At 54.8% G+C, this 24,529-nt stretch overlaps 1 protein-coding gene across 2 annotated transcripts in view; it reads right to left on the reverse strand.

Annotated features, from left to right (window-relative positions):
- Positions 1 to 5,966: 5,966 nt before the first annotated feature.
- NECAB2 (N-terminal EF-hand calcium binding protein 2) overlaps positions 5,967 to 24,529 on the reverse strand; it is a 28,662-nt gene continuing 10,099 nt past the window's right edge. For both annotated transcript variants that reach the window (XM_045818865.1, XM_045818866.1), the window contains 8 exons: positions 17,469 to 17,605; positions 14,918 to 15,036; positions 14,631 to 14,710; positions 11,504 to 11,557; positions 10,776 to 10,888; positions 8,037 to 8,114; positions 7,322 to 7,413; positions 5,967 to 6,557 (listed from right to left, as the gene is read on the reverse strand). In XM_045818865.1, the coding sequence (XP_045674821.1) occupies positions 6,529 to 6,557; positions 7,322 to 7,413; positions 8,037 to 8,114; positions 10,776 to 10,888; positions 11,504 to 11,557; positions 14,631 to 14,710; positions 14,918 to 15,036; positions 17,469 to 17,605 (702 nt within the window). In that variant the 3' untranslated portion in view covers positions 5,967 to 6,528. The remainder of the gene's footprint in view (positions 6,558 to 7,321; positions 7,414 to 8,036; positions 8,115 to 10,775; positions 10,889 to 11,503; positions 11,558 to 14,630; positions 14,711 to 14,917; positions 15,037 to 17,468; positions 17,606 to 24,529) is intronic.

Below are 24,529 nucleotides of genomic sequence, written 5' to 3' on the forward strand. Positions count from 1 at the left end.
CACCACGGGCCTCCCTGCTGCGGGACCAGCGTGATTCCATCATAAAGATGCTGGAGAAACCAACGCCTTTGCCTTCCTAGGCTGCTCACTGGGGCTTCTGCTGGTGCAAAGGGCTTCTGGTACAATGGCAAGCAGAATGCTAACAAATGACCACAGACTGGTGGCTTAACACAGCAGGATTTAGTCCCTCAGCGTCCTGGGGGCTAGGAGTCAGAGGTCGAGGTGTCAGCTGGCCACGCTCCCTCCGGAGGCTCTGGGGGAGGACCCTTCCTGCCTCTTCTAGCTCCTGGGGTTGCTGGCGCTCCTTGGTGCTCCTTGGCTTATAGGTACATCTCTCTAGTCTCTGCTTTTATCTCTGCATGGCCTTCCTCCCTCTGTGTCTGCGGCCACTTCCCCCTCTTCCTATAAGGACACAGTGCTTGGATTCGGGCCCAGCCTAATTCCTTATGACTTCACTTTAAGTTACTCAAGTAGGGTCTGCAAAGATCCTGTTTCCAAATAAGGTCACACTCAGGTTCCAGGGGGTATGACTTAATATTTCTGGGGTACACAATACAACTGTAGGTGCTGAGGCCCAGAGAGCCCTGCTTTGGGGTGCTGGGATCAGACACTTGGGGTGAGGGTAGTGTATAGTGGAAGAGCGCCCAGAAAGGGACTTCAGGTGGTGTCCCCTGGGGAAGGAGGGGTCGCAGGCTGGTCCTTGGCCAGGGCACAGGAAATGCAGAAATCCTGCTCATGACTTCGAGGTGCCCAAGGAGATGGGTGCCCAGATCTGGACACACAACCTAGCCTCTGGCCCACGCTCCAGTGGGGGCACCCTGCAGGCAGCCCCCTTTCCCTCCACTGGCTGGACGCAAAGAGCCTGGAAGCCAAGTGGACTGTTTGCCCTGGATTTGCTGCCGCCCCCCAAACAATGCTGCAGTGAGGGGTCACACTGGCAGTGCAGTTGAAGGCACCAAGGCCCGCCCCAGGGCTGGGCAGGGGAAGAGATGGGGGTGGGGAGAAGGGGTGTGGAGGTGGGTGGGGTACAGCTGCTCCCCCGCGTTGCTGTGCTTGTCAGCACGGACCCTGCGCAGGCCTGGGGACGTCCTGGGTATCGCTGGATTCAGGCCTCTCTCGGGACGGGTGGCATTCCAGGACTCCTCCCTGCGGGCAGGTTCTTTGTGTTACGTTGTGTGACATGTATGTGGCCGTGTGAGGATGGTGGCGATAGAACCATATTCTGTTTTCCTTTCTCTGCTTGTCCACGTGCATTATTTTTTTTGAGCTATAATTCACATACCAAAGAAATCATCCTTTTAAAGGATATAGTCCAGTAGGTGTTAGTCAATGCACAGAGATGTGGAGCCGTCCCCGGTACCTAATTCCAGAATCTCGGCCCCAAGCAGCCTCGCACCCATTCGCAGTCACTCCCCACCCCCTGCCACCCACGGATCTGCCGCTGTCTCCATGAGCTGCCTCTTCTGGATGTCTCCTGTACATGGACACATACGCCACGTGCCCTTTTCATTCGGCTTCTCTGACTTAGCATGTTTTCAAACCTGTCCATTTTACAGGCAAGGCAACTGAGGCTCGGGAAAATCAAGGCCACCTGTTCCAAGAGGTACAGAGTTAGAGACGGGACCGATTTGGGGTTACATTTCCTCGTCTGTCTCCCTTCCACCTCACACTCCACTCTTCGGGTGGCCAAGGGGGTGGGAACTGGTGTGCCTGGGCCCCAGGGCAGGGAGGTACCCCTGCTCTCCTCCACCCTGGCTGCTGGTGGAGGCGAGAGGCTGTGGCTGCAGGCGTGGACTCTGACCCAGTGAGGGGGACGAGGGACCCTGTGCCCAGGCCCACACTGTGTTCGATGGCCACGGCATCTTTCCAGACAGGGATATGTGTTGGGGCAGAATTGCTTCACCGGAGCACTTACCACCCCAGCGCCGGCAGTGAAGATGGACAGTCATTTACTAGTTGTGCCCTGGGTGCTCCCTGAAGGCGCCCTGGCGCTGTCCGGGGAGGCTGGGACTGTGCATGGCCGTTCACAGGGAGCCAGAGAGAAGAACGAAGCACTATGGGGAAGGGTTGTGCCAGAGAAGCCGGCGGTGTGCGAACTGGCTTTGGAGTTGGACTACTGGCGTGGAACTCTGGCTCTACTGTTTGCTACCTGAAGATTTGAGAAGTTTACAAATTCTTCCAAGAATCCGTTTTTCTACCAGCAAACTGGAGCAGGCTTATTGTGTATGATGTGATGTGGTCTCCCTGGGAGAATTAAAGGTGGTAATGTATCTACAGCAACTAGCGGGGGAGCCAAACAATAGATCTATTTCCAGAAAACCTAGGTTGACATTAGCAAGTAAACACTGAGCTTCCTGGCAGCCAAGGAAAGCAGGGACATATGCGGACACTAATTCTCACCCCTAATCAGCACACCAGGAAGGAAGTGGGTGGCACGAAATGCTAAAAAGCCATGAGGTGGTGTTCTTTAAGGGGTGACAAATATCACCACTGGGGACAGCAGTTTCCATCTCCTTATGTGACAGGTACAGATGTGATCCTCATAGGACTGAGCCTCAAATCAACCATCATAATGCAAAACATAATGCAGCCAAAGCAGTGCCGCTGGGATGTCACCGCAGACGTCCGACCTACTAAAGGAAGGTCTGCACTCTGCCTTGGATGGCCCTGCTCCAGTACTAACTGGTTCCCTCAAGTTTTCGACAGCCACAAGATGAATGAAGGGCTGACGTGCATCCTTGGACTTCAAGCACTGGCTCTGGGTCTGGAAGGTCTGGGTCTGCAGAGCCCACTCTGCCTGCCACTTACCCGCTTAGCCAGGCCTGTCCCCCTCTGAACAGCCCTCTGTCCTCAGGATGCTACGGCTTTCCTTTGCCTGGGCACCCTTCCTCAGTCCTAGGTGAGTGGCCACCCTCTTCCTTCTTCTTCTGGGACGTTGGCCTAGGTCCTCTTCATTCTCCTATAATGCAATGCTGAGGACAGCCCCTCCCTCCCAGGGTGGCCGAGAGGAGGAGCTGAGATGTACCTGCAAAGCCCGCGGCGCAGAGCCTGGCCTGGCACCAGGTCCTGGTCAATGGTGACAGTGGTGTTTGAACGGAGAGGCCTAAACGTCCCATTTAACGAACGTGAACGTGGCTGAGTGACATCTTGTTGTCTTCAGTGACTTGTGCTGCTCTGAGCAGCATGCGCTGCAGGGGCCCCCAAGTTTCCTGAAGAAGCCCCTTTCCACTGGCTCAGGTGCCCCCAGGTAACTGTGCAGGGACACCAGCCCAGGGGGCTGCTGGCCCCCAGTGCCTCCTCTCACACTGGACTGCCCTGCACGCCTCCCAAGGGAGGTTTGGGCTTTGACCTGGACGTGGCAGAGGTGTGGACCAGCCCCTGGATGCAGGTGGTCAACTCCTCTGTTCAGGCAGGTGAGTTGAGACTTCTGTTGTTGTTCATTGAGATGAAATTATGTAACGTCAGTGTGCCGTTCGGTGGCATTTAGCACATTCACAGTGCTGTGTGACCCCCACCTCCACCTGGTCCCAAAACATTCTCATCGCCCCCGAGAAACTGCACACCCGTCGGCAGTTACTCCCTCCTTTCTCTTCTGCCAGCCCCTGGCGACCGAGAATCTTTGTGTCTGTCACTCGAACTATTCTGGACTCTTTGTATGAATGCAATCATACACATGTGGTCCACTGTGTCCGGCTTCTTTCACTCAGAACCACATGTCCAAGGCTCACCCATGTCATCGCGTGTGTCAGAGCTCCGTTCCTTTGTACGGCTGAGTCACATTCCATTGTGTGGACAGAGCACATTGTGTTTGTCCATCAGCTGGTGGACATTTGGGTTGTTCCTGTCTTTGGCCACTGGGGATAGTGCTGCTATGAACGTCGGCACATTTGCTTCAACGAGTCTTTTCAATTCTTTTGGACTTAGTACACACAGACGTACCCAGGAGTGGACTTGCTGAGTCACGCAGTAATTCTGCCTTTCACTGTCTGAGGACGCACATGCATTGGGATGTCAGTGCATCAGTCTGCAGCTGTTTTTCCCCCACGTATCTATGCTGTGTGCCACAGTGGTTAGGGCACAGGCTTGGGGGCACATAGCTCTGGGTCTGGATGTGTGGCGCCACTTGTGTGTGACCCCTGGTGAGTGACTTGCCCTGTGTCTCCACTTCCCTACCTGTTGATCACAGGATGGCACAGGTGGCACTGAGGGAGACAGCACCTTCCGAGTGCCTGGCCCCATGCCCGGCTCCATAGTGTAAATTAAGCAGTCATGCTCGTACCTTTTAGGGTTGAAATTTGTTCTCTTCAGAGCCTGTTTCCACCCACTCAGAATCAAGGCGGCTCTAAGTTGCCTGTGGGCTGCGATCGCAGATGCGGCAGCGGGGGCAGGCGGGTGTGCTGTGTTGCAGGAGTGCACCCTGCCCAGCTGCTGGTGCTCCTCAGTGGCACCCCAGAGCCTCAGCCTCTGTGAACAGTACTTTTGAAAGAGCTGAGACAATTGGGACCGCACCAGCTTCAGGGTAGGGGGGTGGGGGCGGCCACGCTTATGTGCTGATGCCTCCAGCAGGACCCAGGCAAGTGCTGTTCTCAGTTGCTGACCGTCAAAAGTAGGGGTCTCCTCCCCACTTTACAGACAAGGAAGGGAGGCCCTGAGAGGCTGGGTACAAGGGAAGTTGGCTCAGAGATGCACCGCTGGGACTTGAGTCTGCCTTTTACTCTTCTCAGAAGCCTGCGTTGTTTCACTGGTTTTGTGTGAGCGGCCAGCATGAAGCCTGGTAAGGAGGTGGCTGGGAGTGGCGGGACCCCAGGCAGGAAGGACCTGCCTCAGAGGGCAGGGTGGGCCAGGTTGCAGGCAGCCAGAGGGGGCAGGGCAGGGTGGGCAGAGACCTTGCCCAATGTGATGGCTTTAGTAACAACCACATTTCCCAGGCTGGCTGCTCCAGGCTCAGAGCAGGTGGGAAACCCACATCCGTGGCCCTGCCCCCCTGCACAGGGCTCCCGCTGTGCCCGGCGCACTGCTGCCCGCCACCTTCCTTCCTCCTCCCCAGGCCTGTGCTGCTCTTAGTACCTGCCCGCACCCGCTCCCTCTCCAGCCCGCCTTACGGGAGGGACCCATGGCTCTCGCCTTTGTCCCTTGGGATTTTTGTGTGACATTCTTCCTGCTCATCGAGACAGGGAGACAGAAGCGGGGATGTCACAAAGGTTCCAGAACAGGATTTAAACATTATTTCGGGGCTGGGGTCTTGGTGTCCTCTCTGGTGGGAAGAGCTCACGGACAGGTGTGTGAGGAGGAGGAGCTGTGCCCAGACTCCTGGGAGGTGAGCTCTGCGACCTTGACCTGTCCTTCCTGATACGAGTATCTTTGTTTACCTGGGGCCCTTGGGCCAACTGGGACCAGCCCAACCTTCAGAGGGGCTGGAGGTCAAGGTCAGCCATGTCTGCATGACCAACTGCAATGAAAACTCTCCATCAAGGCTCTGGTGAGCACCCCTGGTGTGCGATGCTCCATGCATCGTGTCACCCATTACTACCTGGAGAAAGGGCTGCCTCTGTAGCACTCCACTGGGAGGGGACAGCTCCAGGCTGCAAACGGGCGCCTCGGGGACCCAACCCACATCACGGCCCACCTCTTCTCCCCTCTGCTGACTTCGGTCTGCACCCTTCTGCTGCCATCATCTGTGACCATGCGTACGGTGGCCTTGATGAGTCCTGTGAGTCCTTCTAGTGGGTTATTGAAACTGAGGATGGTCTTGGGGACTCTGAACTTTGAAATAGGCGCAAAGGTATTTGTTAAAATATGTACCTCCTGGTTATCACCTCCACTTTACAGTGAAGAAAGCTGAGGCTCTGGTGACCTGGTCCAGGTTTCATGGCTAACTGGGGGCCCAGGGCCCCTGCACCCCGACGGCCTCACTCCCCCAGCGGTCAGCACCTGGGACGTGGGAAGCAAACACACGGCGTGCGGTCGTTCCCAACCGGAGTTTATTTGGCGCTTGTCGCAGTGGCAGCGGTGTGCCTAGCACGGCACTGGCTACGTGGGCTCTGCTGCCGCGGGGGACTCGGCACAGGCCTCGGTTGGGCACTACGGGGTCTTGGCTCCTATCAGGGAGAGGAAGGTCAACAGGAGTGGGAGAGATGGAGGGAGAGGCGGGGGCTGCAGAGGGGGTGAGTCTTGCTGAGGCCAGAGGAGGCCCGTGTGGTGGGGGGCTGGGCATGCGTGGCCGTTTGGTTGGGGCGAGGGGCGAGGGTGCTGGCTCCAGGAAGCCTCCCCATCCCCTCGGGCTCTGGCTTCAGCAGGGCCCCAGCCGCTCACACAGCGCGGGTGGGGGACACTGGGGAAAGGGTGACCCACACATGGGAAGGGGAAAGGGGTTCGCCTTCACGTCAAACAGTGGGAAAATACATTCTTGTTTGGAAGTATATTGAAAAGACAGCACATGTACCAAAGTCTCTAGAAAAGACGGGACGTCCTTTAGAAGAAGGGAGGGCAGGGTGCCAGGCTCATCCACAGGGCGTGTGTTGGGGCCAGTCAGTCTCGGCCCACGGTGCACCAGGCAGCTAGTGACAGGGCAGGAGAGAGAGAACGTTGTTGGGGACCCGCAGCACCTCCCCCTCATCCCATAGGGCTGCACTGAGGGGCAGGGCACCCCTCCCTTCCCCAAGCCTTGCTTGGACCGGGGCTCAGGGCGGGAGAGCGGCACCTGCACCCACACCTCTGCGCCAGCCAGGCCCACTGTGTGGTGCCGGCTGGGCCGCCCGCCAGTGCAGGGGAGGCTGCATGGAGGAAGGCTTTGGGCTCTTTCGGGGGGGTGGGGTGCAAAGGTGCTTGCTGGCTGGCTTGGTGGCACACCCCATGCAGGTGGAGGTGACGTTGGTTGGGCTGCCCTGGCCTGGGGGCCACTTTCTGAGCCCCTGGCCCAGATGCACCACATTGAGCTAAGGGCCCCTCTTGGTGCTCTGGGCCTTCGGTCTCGTCTGAGGCCGTTTCTGCCGCCTCTCCTTTTGTTCTGAGGTTGTAGGGCCAAGTTACGTCTCCCACCCCATCCTTCCACTTTGGGGCTTTGGGGGGTGGCTGGCACCCCTGTTCCTGGCCTCCTCCCCTCTCGGACCCTCTCTGCACACTGGCACTGACGTTGAGCACTCCCTTGTGGACTCTGATTCCTGGCAGCTAAGGGAGCAGCATAAAGGGTCATTGGAAGATTCGGGCCTTGGCCTTCCCCCAGCTCAGCATCGGGGCCTGGTGATGGCCACTGAGCCTGTGGGAACCAGGGACTGGCGGCATTGGCACTGCTGGTCCAGGCCCCTCCCCACCTGCCCTCTACCTGGCACCGAGATCCTGGAGAGGGCCTCAGGCTGGCTCAGCGTGTCCACCTTGACGTGCCGGAAGGCCTTGCACACGGGGCTCTGCAGGTGCCTGCAACGCAGGGGGCGCCGGTGAGCCCTTGGGGCTGGGCAGGGGAGCCTCTGGGACAGGCTCTGGGGCTGCGGTCCAGTTCTAATCCCGGCTCTGCCAGGGATGGGGGCCTAAACCCCAGTCAGCCGATGTCAGGGTTCAGAGCCGTCATGTGAAGGGAAGATGGGGAGGCCGATCTGGGCCCCCTCCGAGCGCACGGCAGGTTTGGGGGAAGAAGAGCTTGTTTCTTGCCTCCCTGTTTGTGTCTTCCATGGGATGAGTTTTCTGGGTTTTATCCTCTGGGGCAGCAGTTTTCAAACAGGAATGGCCTTGGCCTCAGATCCCAGGGCCAGGAACCTGGATTCGGAGCCCAGCTGAGTGGGAGGAGGGAAGGTGCGCCCCAGGCTGAGAAGCGCTTCCTCCCACTGGCCCAGGGGCCCGCTTTGGCCAATGAGGCCAGCATTCTGGGTCACGGATGCTGCTGGAACCTGGGCTCAGTACTCCCCTCCCCTCTCTTCCCCCTTCATCCCCTCCCACACTGTCTGGGGCAAGGGCTGGGGAGCCGGGCAGCCCCACCTCCCCGTGCCTCCCATCACTCAACCAACCGCTGCAGGCCTGGGGCCCGCGGACACGGCGGTGCGTACCTCTTCCACTCCTCCTCGGTCTCCCAGAACTCGTAGACCACGAAGGTGAAGCCGTCTGCCAGCCTCCCGGCGGCAATGCTGCACGGGGAGAGGAGAGGCAGGATCAGCGGACTACCCTGTGCCGCCCGGGGCTGCCCCCGAACTGTGAGCCTGGCAGAGGCTGGGGCACCCGGGGCTGTTCCAGGACAGGCAACCAGTTTGTCGCCAGCCCAAGGCCGTGACCCACACGCTGCTGCCTTTCTGTTGGAAATGACCCACAGCCTCCCAGACCAGCCACAGAATCCGATCGGTTCAGCATGTACCCCACTGCCCGGAGCAAGGCCTGGCCCCAGATCGTGGCCAATACGTGTTTGTTGAATGAATTATAATGAAATGTCATTTTAAAGGTCTAATATTCATTTTCTTCTGTCATGATCGCCTTCACAACTGTCACTTCATTGAATCCTTGAAACAATCCAGGGGGTCAGAATTGGCTCACTGAGGCTGGGGGAGGGCCGTGCCCTGGGTGGGTGGTCCTGCAGGTCCCAGGTCACTCCTGTGTCACCTGTGTGACACTGACAGGCCACTCGCCTTGATTTAAACAGGACTGGTGCTACCTGGACCTCGAGACAAGGCAAGGTGGTGCTTCCAAGAATGGGGCAGGCCTGGGGGGACTGAGGGCTGACCTCCAAGAGTAGGTCATCTGTAACACTGCCCCTCTGGCCGCTCGCCCACTCGCCCGGCTGCTCGGCTGCTCCTCTTTCACGAGCTCAGCAGAACAGAGCCCCCGAGCCTTGCTTGGGGGGAGAGCCCTGCCGTGGGTGGGGGCTGCTGTGTGATTACAGGCAATTCCAGGTTTTGCCAGCAGGATAGAAGCGGGGAAACAAGGCTGCTAATAGCGTCATTAGTTCATTACGCTCTAGCTGAAATTACAGGCAGAGCTGTGGGCTGGTAATTCAATGAGAGGACGGGGGACCGCGGACGCGAGCCGCCCACTGATCAGATAGAGCCACGGCCCTTTGCCAGAGTCAGAAGGGGCTGCTCAGGGGCCCTTCTCTCCGCGACAGACAAAGGTCATTGGAGCAATTTGGGGCCTCTAAGTGTGGTAACTGCAGAAGATAAAAGCCATCCTGGTGATTGAATTTGCTCAGCTGATGAGGCACTGACTTTTTTTTCTTTTTTGGTGGCGGGTGCCTCTGGGTGGGAAGGAAGACACAGTAGGCAGGCATGGGGTAGAGGGAGGACATACTATGAGGCCCTACTGTGTGCTCTTGCGTGCAGAGGAGGGGTGGCAAGGCCCCTCACCACTCTACCCCACCCAGCCTGGCCCTCCCTCCCCCACGGTGTTTACGCCACCAGCCACTGTGGCTTTCGGTGCCATCTGCACGCCCACCACTCCCCGGCCACTCTCTCCCAGGACCTCCGCACTCCTGTGTCTGCGCCCTGCCTGGCACTGCTAATTTAACGTGGCCCCAACTCCTGTGTGGCCTGTGTGACTCCTGCGCACCAACGCGCCCGACCGTCCCGATTCCTAGGTCAGTGTGCGGCACCAGCTTCTGTCCGGTTTCCCAAGCCAGGGCAGCTCAGATTCCAGATGCCTTGTCTCCTCCTCCCACACCCCTTCTCCAGCCACCAGCAAGTCCAGTCAGATACACACTCCAAGACAGATCTCAGCTCTAACCACGTCTCGCCGAGGGCGGGCCCCTCCCCAGGTGGCAGCAGGGCCTCTCCCTCCCTGGCCACTCCACTGTGCCCCGCTGCCACCCAGCCCTCCTGCACACAGAGGAGACCAGACCACGTCTCCCTCCTGCCTACGGCATCTGCAGTAGGGTCCACTGCACTCCGAACAAGCAGGGCAGAGGCGAGTGGGTCCTGCCTGCCAGCCCCGGTGTCACCCCTGTCCCGCCCCGACTGCCCTTACTCAGATTCTGTGGTCTGGGTCCTCAGGGCCCAGTGATAGGCAGCCTCTTCCCTCCCCACAGCCCCCTCCTTCCCTGGAAGGGCCCTGCTTCGGGGCCTCCCCAGCACCTACCACCCTTCAGAATCATCTCTTCATCTGCTCCTCTTCCACCGCCTACAATAAAGCTCCGGCAAGAGCAGCCACCTGATTCACAGCTGCATCCGCAGGGCCCCGCCCCCAGGGAGACGGTGAAGGCACACGAGCTCTCAAGGTGGAAAAAGCAAACTGGAGAGCGAATTGAGGCAGAGAACGGCACAGAGGCCATGGCTACTGCCCTGAGCAGGGACGGGAGGGGAGAGGGTCTAGCAGCCGGAGCCTACAGCCCTTGGAGACCACCCTCAGTGAGGGTGAGGGCTGTCATCTTTTGTGACCCAATCTGGTGGGGCCAGGGCCACCTGGTTCAGCTTTTCCAAGAAGCAGTGCAGGCCTCATTAGCTGGGACTGGAAGGTGACACACTGAGGGGTGGCCGCACAGTGAGATCCGCAGCTGACACTGAGCAAGCTCTGCGCTCCAGGCCCTGGCCTAGGCCCTTCACACCTGGTCTTCCGTTCGCGGCTCCAGCAACCCCTGGGAGGAGGTCCAGCCAGTGGTCCCACTCCACAGGTGGGCCCGCTGAGATGACCTCACTCGCCACGTTTGCTCAGTGGAGAAGAGCCTGCCCTAGGACTTGAACCCCGCTTTCCTAACCACCCTTGCTAGGCGCTTCCCTGGGGTACAGGTTGTCCTCAGGGGTGGTCCTGCCCTGTCCACCACCCCCAGGCTGAGTTCCTGACCACCACCCAGCCCCACAACTACTCACTGGAAGCAGTTCCTGGCTCCAGCAGTGCCTCGCAGGTACTGGCGCAGGGAGTCCAGGAATTCACTCAGCTGCTCGGGGCACACGGCCATCTCCTGCCTGACCAGCTGCAGATGCTGTGGGGCCATGGGGGTTGGCGGGGTGAGCCCTTGCCAGCTCCCTGACGGCACCCTCCCCCGCACAACCCCTACCTCGTGGGTAGAGCCCAAGACCCAGCCTCCCTGGACCTCCCACCAGAGAAAACACGACAATTTGGTCAAAATAAATAAAAGCCCGTGTGCACACATTTTTCATTCTTACACACGAACATTGGCTAAAAAGAATAAGACCTTAAAAAGGCAAATGTAGGTAGTAGCCCCACAAATGCTGAAAAATGGACAAGGGTGTTTAAAGAGGCTCTGTGGGGTCCAGAGCTGCCTGCAAGGCGTCGGGTCTGAGACGTGACAAAGCCAGTGACCAGGGAAGCTCATTTCTGAGTGAATGCACGCTGTGCTGTCAGCGTCTTGTTGATCACTCTGTTCCAGGCCAGCCTTTTTTCGATCAAAGCCCTGGTGTCTCAAAGAACACCATGGAAGGGGAGGGTGACCAAGTGCTGGGGCTCCATCTCCCCACATGGTGGTCCCTGGGGGTGGGGTGGCATGGCCATCGAGCCATCTGAATCTTGAGTCCTGGGCTCAGGCAGGGACGGGGCCACAGGAGGAGAAGCGAGGCCTCAGGGGAGGGGCCCTCACCGTGCTGGTGCCTTCTTCATCCGAGAGGCGCTGCTGCAGGTCAAACCAGAGGGTCTGGAAGAACAAAGCAGGAAGCGATGCTGGACACAAAGGCCACCTCCACCCGAGAGGCCTCCAGGACTACCACAACGACGGCAGAGCACCCCGGGCCAGCACAGAGCTCCAGCCCATCTGCGCCAAGGTCCTAGGGAGTTCCCCAGGCTAGAGGGAGCTCCCCAGGGACCAAGCCTCGCTGGACAGGGCTCAGCCCACCCTGTGTGCGCAGTGCTGGCTCAGAGGGCACCTGGGAAGCCAGGCTGGGAGGCCAACCATATCTGAAGTGGTGGGGACCCCTTCTGGCCCTGGCATCTGGGGACACTGGGAGCCAGAGAGACCAAGCGGACCTACTGCAGAAGCCATGAAGGAAGCTCCATGTTTCGGGGGGCAGGTGGCAGGCAGGTCTGGAGAGATGCAGCAATTGGGACACTAGAGTCCTGAATCCAGGATGCTGGTCCTTCACTGTAACTGTCGGCAACGTCACTGCAAGTCCACATCAACTTACAAATCACTTCAGTCTCAACCCCTGTGCCCCTTAAATCTAACAGTCTGAACGGGGTGTCTGTTTTCCCTGGCCTTCTACAGGTCCTGGGCTAAATGCTTTACCAATACACCTTAGTTAACTTTCCAGACTCCCTGAGGTCGGTGTGCCCCACTGTAAGCTCGAGGGAGCAGGGACCCTTGCAAGATGTTTATGACCACAGGCTGGTGTCCAGAACAGGGCCCAGGATCTCATGAATGCTCAGTGGGCACTACTTCAGCAGGGAAACCGAGGTTCCAAAGGCCACAAAGGGAGCCTGGGTTTCACCCGGGGGCTTCTCTCCTCCTGACACAGAATCCTGGTTCTCCCCACTATAACGTGGAGACTCCCCCAATAAATGCCACCTCCGTGCCCAGCCCTGTCTGTCTTTCCCGAGGACAGCCTGGGTCTCTGCTGCAATCATGCACCCAGGTCTTTCTGCTCCCACAGACCATGTGTGTGGCCCACCGACTCGTTTTTAAGGAAAACAGCCTGGCAGATGTATTGGCCTGTGACCTGTGCAGTCACCCCCTTAAATTTCTTAATAATGTTTGAACAAGGGGCCCTGCGTGCTCATTTTGCACTAGACCCTGTAAATTACACAGCTGGTACACCTGCTTTGTAGGTAAAGAGCCAAGGTGTGTTTGCCAGAGGCAAGTCTGTTACCATTGTTTTACAACCCTGTAGGTAGTCTCCTAGAGAGCAGGGGTTGTAACTGGGTCCCTTGGCTTCTTCTGGCTGGCAGGGCCATAGGAGGATGAGGATGAGGGGAAGATGGGGGAGTCACAATGGTACCCTGGTACCTGCTAGCAGCCTGGCGACCCCAGATCTCCGTCCTCCAGCCCCAGGCGGAGCCAGGAATGGCTCAGGTTGGCCTGTGGGGGGCGGGGCCCGGAGCCAGTCCAGCATTGGGCCAATCAGAGGCTGGCGAGTAGGGCCCCGCCCCATCTCCAGGACGCCCAGGTGCTCACAGTTGCCAGCCAGCCGGTTGTTAAGGCGACCAGGGCGCTAAAAATAAGCTTCAAAGAGCCTCCCTCTGCAGGCTCCGGTGGAGTTGTTATGACAACCGGGCCATCGGGTCCACGAACTGCTCCACCCAGCAGCGGCTCTCAGAAGGGGTGATCCCACCTTGGCCTCAGCCCTGCAGGAGGGATCACTGCCACTTCCCTCCAAGTCTCCCCCTCTCCCCAACCGATCAAATACCTCAGAACCAACCCCCAAACCCATCAAAGTACTTTTTTTTTTTTGCCCTTTTGCAAAAGATGTATGAAATTGAGAAAAGTCAGAGAAATGTAAAATTGCTGCAACTCAGGGCTTGGAGATACTTGGTTTATGTAGGTATACAAATATGGTACACACATCTGTATAGTTTTTGGCACCAGAATGTCTAATAATAATTGTTAACACTGCTAATGTTAAATGCTAACTTCACAGCAGGCTCTGTGCTAAGCCATTACGACATTATTTACTCCTCACAACAACCCTGGGAACAGTAATAGTCCTTGTTTTCCCCTCTATTGTTAACAGGAAGCATCTGAGGCTAAGAGAGGGTAAGTCACTGGCTCAAGGTCACACAGCTGTTAAGTGGTATGGCCAGGATTCAAAGAGTGCAGTCCGATGCCTAAGTCTGTTTGGAAACTTTAAGGCAACCAGTTTTCTTTATTCCAAGAAATCATCACTGTTATGGGCTGAGTTGTGTTTTCCCCCAACTGAAGTACCAAGCCCCCATACCCCAGAATATGACTACATTTGGAGATATGGCCTTTGAAGAAGTATTTAAATTAAAATGAAGTCACAGGGGCGGGCCCTAATCCCATTTGCCTGGTGGCCTTATCAGAAGAGATTAGGACACAGACATGGAAGGAACACCGGGTGAGGACACAGGGAGCAGACAGCTGTCTGCAAGCCACGGTGGGAGGGCTCAGAAGGAACCAGCCCCGCCCACACCCTGATCTCAGACTGCCAGCCTGGAGCTGTGAGGGAATGGATGTTGATGAAGCCCTGGCCTGTGTACGGTTAAGTGGTGGGTAAGTGGTGATGGCAGCCCTGGGAAACGGACACGGCCTTACTGTGGGTACCTACTGCACGAGCTGTCACAGATAACATGATTCTGTACAGGCTGGGTCATTGTCTATTACCTGTAGACATGCCATTTCGTATTTCAAAGGCTGCAGGCTGCTGGTCACTCAGGCTGTGACTCATCCTTCCTGGATGTCACCATCCCTCCTCACTACCATGCCGTGTCTTAGCTGTCCTGGCCCAGGCCCCTTCCAGCCCCTTCAAGCTCTGTCCCCTTGCCTCCCACAATCTTGCTGGCTACCATCTGCTCCTCGAGACCCCCTCCCTGGCCGCCCGTCCATCTCTCCAGGGCCCCATCGTCCCCTAGGCAGCTCTCCTTGAGCCTGTACAAGGGACGTAGTTCCGGGGTCTGTCCGTGTCATACCCTTTCCCACACCCCACTGGGTGATGCCTTTCCAAGGCTCCCTGACTTCTGTCCCAAACTCCTGGCCTATCAGCCCTCCCTGGGGGCTGGGACTGTGGAGAGGCGGAGGTGGGGGTGAGCAACCCTACCTTGGTCTCCAGCCGTCCTATCAGCTCTGCCAGACGGCTGATCTGGGCTTCTAGGCCCTCCTCCTTGGGCTCCGAGGTGACTGGAAAAGAGGAACAGAGACCTTGATGTCGGAGGGGCCCAGGCCTCTGGGATGGGAGCTCTCGGCCTCCCTGGGGGCTGAGCCCTGCCCTCTCCCTCCCAGTCGTGGTCCCACTTGAAGGCCCAGGTCCCACGTGGGCCATTGTCAGAATTCCCCCCAGGACCCCCACCCAGTGCCCCCCGAGCCTGGGCCACCATGAACTCTTACCAGAAGGCGGGCTCTTCTCTTGTCCCGTGGCCATGAGCTTGCGGCCGGGGGCACAGGGGGCAGTGGGGCTCCCGTGCCAGGTCTGCACCACGCCAGGGCCGGGCTTGCTGTGGTTCTGGCTGCAGTGGGAGCGGGAGGCACACACACACCGTGAGGGAGGCCGTAGCGCCCTGCCCTCTCTGTGCAGCTCTGACCGACATTAAGCACCCACTGTGCGCTGAAATGTGCTCTGTTTACTCCATGGAGCCCATCCCTGTGAAGGCCGAGACCATGCAGCCAAGTGGGGCAGGGCAGGATAGGGACTCAGCCCATGCCCCATTCCAGGGAGGTTCGGTTCCAGGCCCTTGCCCCCGCCGAATGGCTCACAGCAGCCGGACCCTGGCTGCCTCACTAGGAGTCCATTCAGTGCCCTGGGGGGTGGGGGGGGGGAAGGCGGGGGCTGGGTTTGCACCCTTTCGAAAAAAGGAAGCCTAAAGACAGGGTCCAGAGTAGGCACGTGATGAGACAACAAAACCTGTGATTCTGACCTCAGCCAGGCCCTAGAGAGAAGGGCCGGGCCTGATGGCCTGACCCCACCCCCACCCCGCGCACTGCTGTGCCCACACGTGCACGGCCCCCAACAGGCACACTCAGCTCACCGAGCACTGTGCCTGGCACGACAGCAGGGGCTCAGCCAATGCTCAGTGAATGTCTGAACACCCCCGTGCAAAGAGATGCTGGAAAACTGAGCATAAACATACAAATACGCACTGACATGCGTGTCTACGTACAACACACAAACACTCCAATGTGCACGGCCCCGCCCTCTTCCACTTCCGGGCAGCGCTGCCTTGTGCATTCTGGAATCTGTGAACCCGAGAGCTCACGAGTTTCCCCGTGCAGAGGGCAAGCCCAGCTGCCCCACAGTACCAGGAGGACGTGGAGTCTTTGAGGTGTCCATCCCGGCGGCTCTACTACAAACCAGCAGCAAATTAAATGTGACCATGACCGGGGGCAGTGGGAGTCCCTGGGGCGGCGGGGTTTGATCCACCACTTGTGCCCGGAACATAGCACCCTCAGGGCCTGGAAACAGGGCCTGGCCTAAGGGGACCTGCAGCCCAGGGGAGCCAAAACAGCTGAGATTTGGGGTGGCCTCCCTCTGCCACCAGCCTCCCTAAGTCAGGTCCCAGTGTGGGGGCGGACATGCAATAGAATTAGGAAAGGATAGGAAATCAGCTGCGAAAATCCTGCAGCCATCTTATCTGTTCTACCGCAGGATAAAAATGGCAAGTTTTGAATCAGGATAGTGACAAAAAAGGAAGGCAATCTCTGTCAGCTTCCAGAGCTGTGGCGAACTTTGGGGACCCTCGGAATCACAAGACCTATCACGGATGCAGAGCTCTGGGCTCTGCCCCCAGGGATCCAATCCAGGCAGCACAGCTGGGGGCCCCAGGGATCTGCCTTTCCCATTTCCCAGGGGACTGGGCTGCAGGCGCTCAGAACAGTATCATCCAGCACTTTGCAGCCACATCTGACTACGGCCAAGCCCCTCCCACATCTGACTGCGACCAAGCCCCTCAGCTACTGAAAACACCCCCCCACCCCCACCCCACAGCAACCGGCACCCTGCCATGCCCGGCCTCTGCCTGGGAAACCTGCAGCCACACACAGAAACTCAAACATCAGTAATGCTTGACCCACACACCTGGCTCTTGCTCCTGTCTATCTTTATTCCCCCCTTATGCCAGGCACATCAGGTGTTCTGGAAAGAACAGGCGGGGAGAAGTTGGTCTCATCTCGGGACAGTAAATGCGAGGGCTCGTGGCCCCCCAGAGCTGGCACTGCTGAGCCACAATCATCCCTGCCTAGACACAAGGCTCGCCTCCGCCACCGTGTTCCAGGCAGAGGGGGGACCCCAGGAGCTGTCCCGTGGCTTCCAGGGCACGCAGACAAGGCCTTAGCACTAAATAACACTGAGAAAACCGCTCCACGTCACTTCTCTTCAGCCCTCTGAGAAGGTCTGACTTGCTGCTGATCTGCCCGAAACGCTGAGGTCCGGGCCCCCGTCTCTGTCCGACAAAGAGGGAGCGGCCTCAGGACGCCCGCGGACAGCAGGTGCCGAGTTTTACAGTGACTTCGTCCACGGCCCGTGATGCTTGTTTTCTAGTTGTGGTAACCACATACCGTTTCCAAAATTCATTGCCAGTTTTCAAAAATAAGTCACGTAACAGAATAGTCAAGTAAAAATAATGTGCGTGGTGTGGGGTTGTGGCAAACTGATTAGCGTCTAGGAAATAGCAGTAACTGTACATACTCGTTGTAGGTCATGCTGCCTGCACCCTGGGCACCGCCTGCACCCCAGGTACCTTGTTCGGTCCTCACGGGCACTGAGGAGGTAGGTACAGAACCGTCTCCATTTCACAGGTGGAGGCACAGCAAGTGCAGCAGCTTGCCCACGGCCACCCAGCTGTGTTTCTCAGGCACAGAGACACCCCTGCCCCAAGCAGTAGGTTGGCACGTGTATGTGCATGGCATGCCCCCCGAGTGACCCTGCGAGGTCCCCTGGACGCACCGGATCTGGCTTGTCTGCTCTTCAATGGCCTCCACGGCACTCTCCACGGAGCTCAGCAGCGACTGGATCTGATTGGCTGTCTCCTTCAGGAGGAAGCGGGTCACGAACTGATCCACGTTGCTCCCACCCTCGTACACCTGTGGCGGGGGAAGAAGGAACACAGGGGGTGGTGAAAGGGCTGGGAAGGAAACTTGGGTATGGGGTTGGACAGAGTTGGGGGAAGACCCGAGGTCTGTGGGAAGCGGGGCCCAACCCGCTATTTCCCATGGACTTAGGGACCAAGGTCTGAATGCTGGCTTCACCGATTACTGGCTCGGGGACTTCTATGGCCAGACCAGCAGTCACTGCAGTGTCCACCTTTCAAAGTCACAGTGAGGATTAAATGGCAAAATACACATACATGTAAAATGCTCAGCACAGGGCCTGTCATGTGGCAAATGAACAAACAGCCGCTGCTGTGATAAAGATGACGGTGGTAACGACAGTAAAGATGGTGACGGGGTGACAGTGTAGACAGTGACACGACGGAAGGGGTGGTGACGTTAATGAAGACGGTGGTGGTCGCCGTGGTTATGATGAAGTGATGACGATGGTGGTGGGGAGGGGGATCAGTGGGGCTGCTCCTGAGGTGGCTGTGAACGGGGTAAAGTATTTGGGGAGAATTCACAACCTCCTCCTCCTGCCCCTCCAGGGAGGACTTCGGGCTCCTGGGCCTTCACACCTGCCAGTCAGACAAATGAGGGAGAATGAAAAGCAGCCGAGAGCTTGCACTGCTCCCCAGGAGAGTGCCAGAGACTCGGAGCTCAGAGGGAGGGGCCGGAGGGGGACCTGCGGGGAAATGAGGGAGAGCAGAGGCCAGGAGGAGAGGACTCTGGGGAAAAGATGGACGAAGAGGGATTTCTGTAAGGTTTGCTCTGGAGACCTGAGACAGAATGTCCCCTTTGTTAAGAGTCTGCAGCAAAGACATTTCTTCAGGTTTCTGGAGCCCCGAGTCTCTCTTGGCTGCCCAAGACTTCACAGCGGAAGGGAGAGGGCTCTGGTTTAGCCGGGGCACTGAAGGATGAGGGCAATCAACATGCCGCGGTGCTGGGAGATGCCGGTCCCAAAGCCCTGCGCTGCTCTCCTGCCTCCCCCGCCAGGCCTGACCTTCCACAGCCACCTGCCCCGGGGAATTCTGGAATTCTGCCCAGTCTCGGGCGAGGCAAGGGAACACAGGGCTCTCAAGGAAATCAAATTAAACCATCCATCACTCTGACTGGGAATTAATTAGAAATAATTACACTATGGGAAACATGGCTAGACAGAGAAATGGAGGCAGGGGTGGGGAGCCGGGGCAGAGGGGTGGGGTGCAGTGAGGCTGAAGCGGGGGGCATCCGGACGAGGCGCTGTGAAGGGGAATGAGTTGGGCTGACCACCAGACAGGGCGTGCTGGGGGGAGAATGAATCTGCGGGCTCCTGGGAGCCCGACGCCCTGCAAGGTCAGCTATCCTTCCTGGCAGACAGGTGAACTCACACACAGTCCAGTGACCAACGGGCTCTGGACAAACGATGGCCAAAAATGAACAAGATCCTTGGTGGTGAAAAAAAAATTAAGCACAAAGAGAAAGGCCGCTAGAGGCCATGGAGCAGGAAAGTGAGCTCAAGTCAGTGGGTTACAAGTGCCCAGGTCAGTGAGTGAGGGTGTGTCTGCTCAGGGGTCAGTGAGTATAGCTGGTTAGTTAACTTCCAGAAAGACAAGTTATTTTCAAAGGAGTCAAAGTGCAGCTTTTACAGATTTCTCTTCCACCACTATCGCTGCCTCAGCTAAAGCCAGCTCCACAGATTCCAGAGGAAAAGAATCAGATCTAGGAATTCTGCATCTCATGGGCAAATTACTCATTTGCAGTGTAACAGGGAGATATTCAGAAATCTGCAAACCTATGAAATTTTCCCGAATGAGCACCGTTCCTGCAAAGAATGCCTAGGAGTTTCTCCTGAATTGTCTGGGGTGGTAAGCCCGAGAGGGATTCTTGAACAGGAAAGTTGGGAAGTGACGGCAACTGCCCACGGGGAGTATTGAGGTTGCAGAGGTCAGGAAATAAAAAATATTAATCACTAATGTTAAATTTTAACTACACCAAATTAAATCAATAGCGTGTGAAAGTTTGGAAAAATAACCGGAACTCTCAAAAACCTCTTTAACTCCACAAAAGGGAATAGGAAGTATTTTTATTCGCTAGGTTTAAAAACAGAATTATGAATGTTAACAACGTATGTTTTAGAAGTCACTAGTGGAATGAAAACTGGAATGTTCATCTTCGAAATTATGATCAGTGCTATGAACCACACCGACCACCAGAAGATAGACAGACTGTCCAAGGGAGGAAGCACGAGCACCTGGGGAGAGGGAGGTAATGACAGCAGTCAGGCCAGACCACTCGGACCGCAGCAATGAGGGAACACGGCCCGGACTCCCGATGGAGAGACGCAGCTGCAGGCACCTGCAAACCGGAGAACTGACGGAGAAGAGCCTGCAGAGTCCACAACCAACTTTGATCAGGGGAGCAGGGTGAGATGCAGTGCCACCCTCACGGTAGAATGGGAACGAGGTGTTACATGCAAAGGGTGACAATGTAATGACAAAAGGTACAACGAGTAATAAGGGCCTGATGTTAATACATCTTCATGTGGGGAAGAAGTGGGCAGGGGAGAGGGTATCGCTGAACACGGCTCAGGGGGCCCAGATGGGCATGGCCACTCATAAAGCAGTTCCGCCTTCTATCAAGAGCCTGGTGCTGCTCATGTTCTTTGACCCAGTAATTCCCCACTTTTGACAATGTCTCCTTAAGAGATAATGCAGCCCTGGCTGATGTAGTTCAGTGGATTGAGCATGGGGCTGTGAACCAAAGGGTCACTGGTTCAATGCCCAGTCAGTGCACATGCCTGGGTTGCAGGCCAGGTCCCCAGTGGGGGATGCATGAGAGGCAACCACACATTGATGTTTCTCTCTTTCTCCCTCCCTTTGTTTCTCTCTAAAAATGAATAAAAATCTTAAAAAGACATAAAAGTCTTATTAAAAAAAGAGATAATGCAAAATGTGGACACATATTTATGACCTGGTGTTATTCAACAGCAAAAATCTGGAAATCTAATATACCCAACAAAAGAGGCATAGGAAGTAAACTTAAATCATATTATTTAAATTGATGCTTCTGAACAGTTTTAAGGGGAAAAGGGTTAAAAATCTTAGGGAAAAAAGCAGAAAACAAATTTTTGCTCACAGAACAATACTGACTATATTAAAGAAATGCACATGGGAAAAAGGCTCCGAGGTAATAAACTAGAATGTGAGTAGTAGTTAGGGACAGTGGGAATTGGAGTGAATCAAAATTTTTCTTTATACTTTTCTCTATTTCCTGAAATTTACATGTTGAATATGTACCACTGAAATAATAAAAATATGATACCAAAGGTCTATAGTTATCAAACTACATGGCTAAAAATATAAGAAAAAAACATTAAAAACATAAATTGCAAACCACAGTTCAGTGTGAGAAATTAGCTCATCATTGTCCCGTGGACAGATAAATTAAACAAAAGGGCAAAAGACATCTTGAGGAAAAAGTGTGGAAGTCTTTAAAATGGGCTGAGAAGATTACTGGGTTTCCTGTCTAGTACACCCTCCTGGGTTATCTACATCTTCCTCATGTTGGAGCTCCTTTTAAAACTTGAAGACAAAAAAATTGGTAACGATGCAAATACTTCTCATCCACAGAAATGCATCAGAATTGTGTTGGGCAGCACGCGACGGATCGCGCCCTGCGGACAGGGCATCTACTCACAGACTCTTGACCCTCTCCCGGTTGCCCACATGCACGGCCTGTGTGCTTTGGAGTCCCCTCTGCGCCAGGTGCAACATCTTACTGGTTCTCACGTTAATGAGGGAGTTAAAGGAGATCGCGGATATATGTGCATTTTACATTTGTCCGAGGGACACGGTTTTACCTTTTTGCAAAGTTGTCTTTTAACAGCATAGGTTTCATAACAATGAAATAGCTGTTTTTAAATTTTACATTCTGAAAATATGGTCCACATCTTCTCAAGCACCCATGAGATACTTATAAAATAAATGAAATAATATGTCATGAAGAAATCACAACACATTTTAAAAAACAGAGTGGGAGACTTCCCGGTCACTGGGGTCACCCCAACAGCGTGACCTCAGGGACGGCCGAGGGCAGAGACTGTTGGACAGTGACGTTAAAATCTGCGGTTGCGCGGGCTGGGAACCAAAGTGTCCCAGGTTTGATTCCCAGTCAGGGTACATGCCTGGGTTGCAGGCCATAACCCCCAGCAACCACACATTGATGTTTCTCTCTCTCTCTCTCTCTCTCTCTCTCTATCTCCCTCCCTTCCCTCTCTAAAAATAAATAAATAAAATCTTAAAAAAAAAATCTGCGGTTGCAGGGAACGTGTCGTTCAAAGGTAAATGCGTGAAATCAAACGTTATTATAAAAACCTTAAGCATTCTAGTTCACACGTGAAAGAAGAAGAGCAACAACAATAAACCGAAGGAAACAGGAAGAAGAAAAAATAAGAATGATAAAGACTAGAAGTACAGAGGAAACATCGTGAAATTTAAATAAATGTGTCAGGAGCTTGATATTAGAACAATGAGCAAAACTCTGCCAAATATAAGTTCTTAAAATGTAGCAAAAGAGCACAAAAATTAAAACAAGAACTGAGCTATACGGAGTGTTTTATTGAACTTAGTGTGCTTTAAGTGACTTTTGTATCATTCTAAATTTTTAAAAAAATTTTTTATAATTGATCATAAAACTGATCATGTCCATGAGAGTTTTTAAAAACTATACTAAAATGGACAGAAAAAGTAAAAAAATTTAACTAGAACTAGGATTGACCTTAAAATAACTATTAAAATAATCTCCCCCCCGTTTGATACCTGACCCAACCTGCATAGATAAATTCTTTCTATTTTTGAACAGAAAAGTAATCCTGTTAGAGAGATTGATTCACACGCAGAAAATATTCAAGGCCACCTACAATTCATTCCCAGAGTGTCATCGATTTTCGGGGCCCGATCTGAGACAGAGATAAAACGCTCAGCTGGTGACAAGGACTCAGCAATGTGATGAAAGAATAATGCCCCAATTAGGGTTTATCACAGCAAGCTAAAGGGCTGTTCAATCGGAGCGAATCTAATAATAGAATCCCCCCCATCAATAGCTTCAGAAAACTCATAGGATTGTTTTACAAAGACCAAAAAGGCATTTGAAAAATTTCACTACCACCTTCAAAGACAAAATTTAACAAAAGGAATGCAAAAATAATTTTTGAGCAGGCTGAAGTGGATCCTAAATTAAGAGCTGGCACTAATATTATAATTAGTGGAGAAATACTAGAGAGATGCACTTGAAGATCAGAGGCAGAACAGGGACACCCGGCCCAGCACCACGGTGGTGCTCAGGATCCAGGGCAGTGCGAGGGCCACAGTGAGAACTAGGAGGAACCCGGAGAAACGAGGAGATGGCTGCTGCCGCTCACAGCTGATGACCTGGCTCCGTATGGACAAAAGCAAACAAGTCATCCGAACCCAACAGATGCAAGAGATGCATGTGAGATAATCCATGAAAGGAATTCTGCATTTCTACACCCCAAAATTGGTTAGGAAATATGCAAGAAATGCCAGTCGCCGTGGCAACAACCTACTGTCACCACCGCTAACAACACTCCACAGGCCGTACTGAGCATCAAACGTGCATGATGACTGAGAGCAGAATCTCCCAAGAGTCCACGCTGCACTGGTAGATGGCAACGTCCTGTGCTGAGCGAAGACTCAGAGCACATCTTGGAAACGTTTACGACCAAAACCCAGAAGCAACTACAGATGTTATCAACAGCTTGGGACCACACTGCCGAGAAGTGGCCCCATTGAAAGATGAGGAAACAGAGGCTCAAGGAGGTGGTTTCAACCCTGAGGAGACCCGAGTGGGCGATGGTGCACCTTGCACAGCATGCTGGGAGCAGATCTGGGGCCAACACCCTTGACAAGGTGACTCAGATTCTAGAGTCTGGGTCTTCCCCACTCCGCTGTAACCCACTGCCTGCCTTGGACTTCCAAATAGCAAACAGTCTACAGGATGAATGAGGCAAGGGAGTGTGTTTTACATGTTACTAAAAGAGACTTTAAAACACCAAGACTCAAAACAGCATGACACTGGAAATGTGGGTGGTGGAGGCTCAGGGTGCGGCTCAGCTATTTCAGGGTATGGGAAGAAAGTCCTCTGATGCACTGCAGAGCAGTAGCTGAGTAGCATTTGAAAAAATGTACAGATCTAGTCTTACCCGTGCCTAGGCATGCAAGAGAAGCCTAATCATAAAAACTAGTGGTTGCCTTTGCTCTGTGCCAGGCCCTGTGCTAAGCAGCTCAGAGACCTTCATTCAATCCTCATGAGGATCCCACAAAGTGAATGCTCCCATTCCACAGATGGAGGAACCGAGGCTCAGAAAGGGAAGTGACTGGCTCTGGGTCCTTCAGTCAGGCCTGGCTGACTTCTACAGGGAACCTGTCCATGTGGCAGTGACAAATGTAGCCCAGCCCCCGATTCGAAAAACCGACGGGGAGCGACGTTGGCACACAGGAGCCAAACCCACAGATCAGTTCTCCCATGGGGAACCAGGTCTTCATTGTACCTAGGCTGCTATGAGGCTTGCTTTTGCTAAAACTCCCTCACCCTGGATTGAGGTGGCAAATGTTTACTGCATATCTTTAAAGTAACTTCCTAAAATCTGTCCTAAATCTCTCAAGTATGGAGTGTAACCAGTTCAACCACTTTTCCCCTTGATCTGCAATATCCTTCTCTTTGAAGTAATTAGTAGCAACATTCTTTCCTTTGTTACCTGTAAAAGGTAACCACCTAAAGCGAACCTGTGCATAGTAAATGAGGACCATCCTCGATGTAATGTACCCCCCAAAAAACAAAAAAAGCCTGTCCAGGCAGGGGTTGCGACCCGCTCACGTAGAGAGTGGCCATGCCGTCCCTTTTTCTCCACAGGACTTC

This window comes from Phyllostomus hastatus, unplaced genomic scaffold (genome assembly GCF_019186645.2).
Source record: "Phyllostomus hastatus isolate PE091 unplaced genomic scaffold, TTU_PhHast_1.1 phas_scaffold_345, whole genome shotgun sequence".
Taxonomy (NCBI): domain Eukaryota; kingdom Metazoa; phylum Chordata; class Mammalia; order Chiroptera; family Phyllostomidae; genus Phyllostomus; species Phyllostomus hastatus.